This window comes from Ciona intestinalis, chromosome 6 (genome assembly GCF_000224145.3).
Source record: "Ciona intestinalis chromosome 6, KH, whole genome shotgun sequence".
Taxonomy (NCBI): Eukaryota; Metazoa; Chordata; class Ascidiacea; order Phlebobranchia; family Cionidae; genus Ciona; species Ciona intestinalis.
In genome coordinates, this window is record NC_020171.2 from 1,283,054 (window position 1) to 1,287,848 (window position 4,795).

At 30.6% G+C, this 4,795-nt stretch overlaps 1 protein-coding gene across 1 annotated transcript in view; it reads left to right on the forward strand.

Moving 5' to 3' along the window:
* Window positions 1-959: 959 nt before the first annotated feature.
* The window catches only part of LOC100182837, an 8,733-nt gene continuing 4,897 nt past the window's right edge, over window positions 960-4,795 (forward strand). The window contains exons 1-5 of the mRNA XM_009860536.2: window positions 960-2,199; window positions 2,571-2,776; window positions 3,157-3,327; window positions 3,662-3,725; window positions 4,044-4,166. Coding sequence (XP_009858838.1) covers window positions 2,161-2,199; window positions 2,571-2,776; window positions 3,157-3,327; window positions 3,662-3,725; window positions 4,044-4,166 — 603 coding nt within the window. The 5' untranslated portion in view covers window positions 960-2,160. The remainder of the gene's footprint in view (window positions 2,200-2,570; window positions 2,777-3,156; window positions 3,328-3,661; window positions 3,726-4,043; window positions 4,167-4,795) is intronic.

A 4,795-nucleotide genomic window follows, 5' to 3' on the forward strand; every position in this document is an offset into this window, starting at 1 on the left:
TCTAAGCATTAAGCGAGGGATTATAACGTTATTCAAACACCGTATAAAATCGCGCTATTTTTACGGTGCGCTAGTAAAGTATATATTAGTAGGTATAGATAAGATATAACATGTTTTGTCTGCTAATTTGGTTAACCAGTAAAAGGAATAGTAATTTGGTTATGTATATTATATATATATGCTGTCAATCTGTCTGAGCTATATAACTGGTTTGAAAACAGTAATGCTTTATATATTTATATTAATTATTACAACTAAAAACAAGAATACTGTTTATAACGAAAGTAGTTGTTATATTGAAAAACACCAAAATGTAGGCTTTTATTGAGTTTTTATTTTCATTTACTTGTTTTGAGCTTGAATTTATATTTCGAGCTTGAATTTATTATATTTGTTGGGATTGTTCATATATTTTAGTCATCTAGTTGAAACGATTGTGTCTACTGGTGTCAAAGTACGCCAGGAAATGGCTTATTAATGCCACAGCTGTGCCAGTGTGACTAGGTCTGCATTATGCGCTGTATTATACATTGTAATATTTTTAGTTTTAACCAAAAGCTATATTGTGTAACTCACTAGAAAAATGTAATGTAGTTTTACAATGAAAAGGTTTATAAATTTGAGTTTGCACTGTATTAAACACCAAGTGATGTATCGTTTAAGTGAAAGCTATATTGTTTAACTTAGTATTATAACTTTACTTAATGTTTTTTTTTGTATTTGGGTTTTAAATAAAAAGATAGAGTTTTTGTTTTGATATCAATTTAGTTTTAAATGCAATTCTAGAGTAGTTAAGGTGTTAAACTATTTTGTAAAGTATTAGTCACTGCGTCAGAGCAGTTGGATGTACTATAAAAGTGGGTGAGGTCCTGCAGCGTAACATGCAATAGAAAACAGAAATTTAGCCCAGAATATGCTCCTTTACCTGAAGTCATTTATTTTTTATTATGTAGAGACAAGCTTGTTTTTCTGAATTAAGAAATTGTTCAAAATTTCTAAAAAACAAATATGACTGAGAAAAAGGCTGTTGTGAAAAATGTAGACATGGTCGAAGACATGAAACAGGATGCGCTCGACTGCGCCATGCAAGCCCTTGGCAAGTTTAACGTGGAAAAAGATATTGCCTCCTTTATCAAAAAAGAGTTCGATAAAAAATACTTTCCAACCTGGCATTGTGTTGTAGGGCGTAACTATGGCAGTTACGTAACGCATGAAACTGGACATTTCATTTACTTCTACATTGGGCAGGTGGCTATTCTGCTGTTTAAATCTGGATAAAACACAAACGGTAGCCCTTGGTAGAACACAAACAGTAGACTTGTTGCATGGTATCTAATACACACAAGTATTGTTAGTATTTTTATTGCTTATTCATTGTTTAAGTCATTTTGGTACTTTTAAAGTACAAATATCGCTACAGCTCGACAGTGAGTATGAGGTTAAACATTTTTGTACCTTCTGAAATAAATTTACACAAGTTTTACCCATTTTAAATTTGCATGTGTGTTTTTAGCTTGCAATGCACAGTTATGTATAATGAATTTCTAAATCAAGTTTTATAATAAGATTTATGCAGTGTTCCATTTAAAACTTATTTATATTATTTAAACATTTTTTCATTCATTTTAGTCGGTTATTGGACCCTAGGGTAAAAATAATTAGCCAACTTTGGCATAAAACTTGGACCTCACCCACATAGAATCAGTATTTTATGCACATACTAATGAATAAATCTTGCCATTTAGTTAAAACTTGCCACTAGTCTAGTAAAGTTTCATTTTAGCCGAGATGTGTCTTACTTTTTAATGCAATGAGAGTTTTATTTTACCGCAATTGTACTTAAATAGGTGTATTATATAGCCCAGGCTTTTTACTTTTAATGATACGAATTTATACAATAATACAAATTTATTGCTTATTCATACATTACAGTTGCATATGCTTAATAAATGGTATATAATATATATATATATATATATATACTTATGGGCATTTTTAAGTATTTTTGCATGCAATATCTGTTATACTTTTGCTAAGCTGTACCAGTCCGAAAAAAATCTTACTTTATAGCATATAAAATTTACATACATATTGCTTAATAATATAACGGTATATTATTATTTATCAGGGGTAGGACAGTTATTTTCTTAAACACGAAACATGAAAACTTTAGTTTTGGGATTTCTGCTTATGGCAGTGGTAAGTATATGTCATATTCAATTGTAAATTTTATTTATAGTAAGCTTTATTACATTGTAGGGTAGGGGTAATACTGTGTGGTATTTGTCCCTTCAAATGTAGTATGGTTATTAGGTGCATAAAACATAGAGTTTTGGTCAGTATTGAATATTACAACACAGAGCACACACACACACACACACACACATATATATATATATGTATTTATATAAAAATGAAAATTTTATTATATATACTATCGCCTGCTGTACAGAAAGACATCATCATGGTATAGCACAAAAAAAACACAACTAACCAAACACGTAATTTCACACAGATGCAGAAAAACAATTGCCATTTTTTGTTTCAACTAAACATTGTTTTATTTTTAGTGCTCTGCCTTAAGTCCTGAAGAAATTCAGCGTTTGGAGAAAATGCCAGGACATATGAAGCCGTTTGGATCAGCTGGGCCTTATTTTGATATCCCCGTCGTAAATGAATACCCGTCTACCAGAGATTTCTTTAATAAATATGTAATAGGTTCAACACCTCTTGTAATTAAAGGGGCAGTTAAAGAGACTATTGCGTACAGGAACTGGTGAGTGGTTGGGAATTTGGGATACTATAACTATGTTTCAGAATACCAGTAGATATATTGGCCTAATCATAGACGTCATGTATTTTAAAAAAGTAACATTAATAAAATACAGTTACACTCATAGTTCTCAAACATAGGAAACCTTACTGATTAATGTAGCCAATGTAGTATATTTTGGCTCTGCTTGTTTGTAAAAATTGTATATACACACAATAGCAAGGTAAAGCCCATTTTCAGGTATAAAACTGAGATAAAAAGTCACCCCTGTATTAAAAATTGCATGACATTTAAAATGTGAGATTTGACATATCCCCTTAGACACCCCTAGCTATATGTCTATGGCCCCAATCAAATAAAAAAAACATATTTTTGTACAACAGGACAGACGAATATTTTATTCAGCATCCAAAATCAAAAGAACTTGTTTTTGCCGAAGCTAGAAAGAAAGAGGTTCGAACAGAAGGTGGATTTACCATTTCATTCCGAAAGTATGTAAAGCACTACACCAAGAAAGCCATGTACATGGTCAATGGAGTGCCCAAGTTTTTGAAGTAAGTAAAAACATAAACGTTTTAATTCTGAAAGACATCTTCGAAAATTTTTTTGACAGTTTTTTTAGCTAATTTTTTCTGGGAATTTCTGCATTTTTTTGGCACAGTGTTAAGTACGCCTATCTGTAACTAAGAAGCTTGGCGCTGATATCATTGTGGGTGCATATGTGTCCTTAGTCAAGACAGTTAACGCAGAAAAACATGGCCAGAAAACCTGTTTTAGACCACTCTGGCAGTAACAGCATATGTTTAGTGTGTGGTAATGCTATAGTAGACTAAAAAAAATATATGTATTTATATATTCATTATTCATATATATTTTTTATTTATTTAGACCAGATGTACCGCTGCCCAACCCTCTAAAATGCAAGGAAGTTATGGCCAAACTAGCAGACACTGTAAGATTGCAAAGTTTGTTTAATAAATTAGATCTTTATAATCTAATCTTTATTATTATAATCTTTATAGTGTTTTTATTATATATATATGTAGGTTTATAAAAAAACATAAAAAATATCAAAAAATTAAAGTTTAATATATATGTATATATAATACATACATGTTTTTTCCTAAAAAATATTTATATAGCCTATATACTTAATAAAAAGACTTCTGTAAATTAATGTCCAGAAGTACATTTCAACCCATAATAAGTGTCTTGCCCAAGAACATCTGTAGATTAATGCAAGCTGAAAAATATCCTTTATTTATTCCAGGTAATGTGGTACAGCGATGGTGGTACAAGGTCTGTACTTCATAACGACGACGTTGATAACATCAACTGTTTGTATAGAGGAAACAAAACATTGGTTTTCGTCAACAGATTTGATACAGATAATGTAAAATATTTGAATTTGATTACATTGTACTTGTTTGGCTTCTACTCTACATAAATATTAATTTTATTCAAACTTTTTATTATTGTTGTGGTCGTGGTGTTAAAAACTTGTTTTTTCTTAGGAATCAGTGAACGAAGTCATTTTTTATAAAAAATATAGTAGGGTGGGGATAGATGCAACACTCATTTGATAATAAACAAAAAACATTTAAAGAATTATAAAATCGTATCCTCATAGCACCAATAAACACTTGATATTTGTTTAAAACACAATCAGGATGTTTGGATATTATGTATTAAAGGTGTTCCCACCCTACTATATATTTTTAGGCACCTATGTATACACCACATTTAACTAGGTCTTTTTCAAGTCATTTGTATAATATAAACCAATTGTATAATATAAAGTTTCATCACTTCATTTAATAAAGAAAGATCCATTTTTAGGAGTGAGGGCCTAAACCACACCATTCAACTTGTTTTTTTTTGGAAAATTATGTGCAAAAGGTTTCCCCCACCATACTATAGAATTTTCGGGCATCTATATGTAATCATTCATCACATTTAACTTGTTTCTTTACTCAGGAATGGGTGAACAAAGTAATAGAACATCCAGAAAGCTCCTACTCT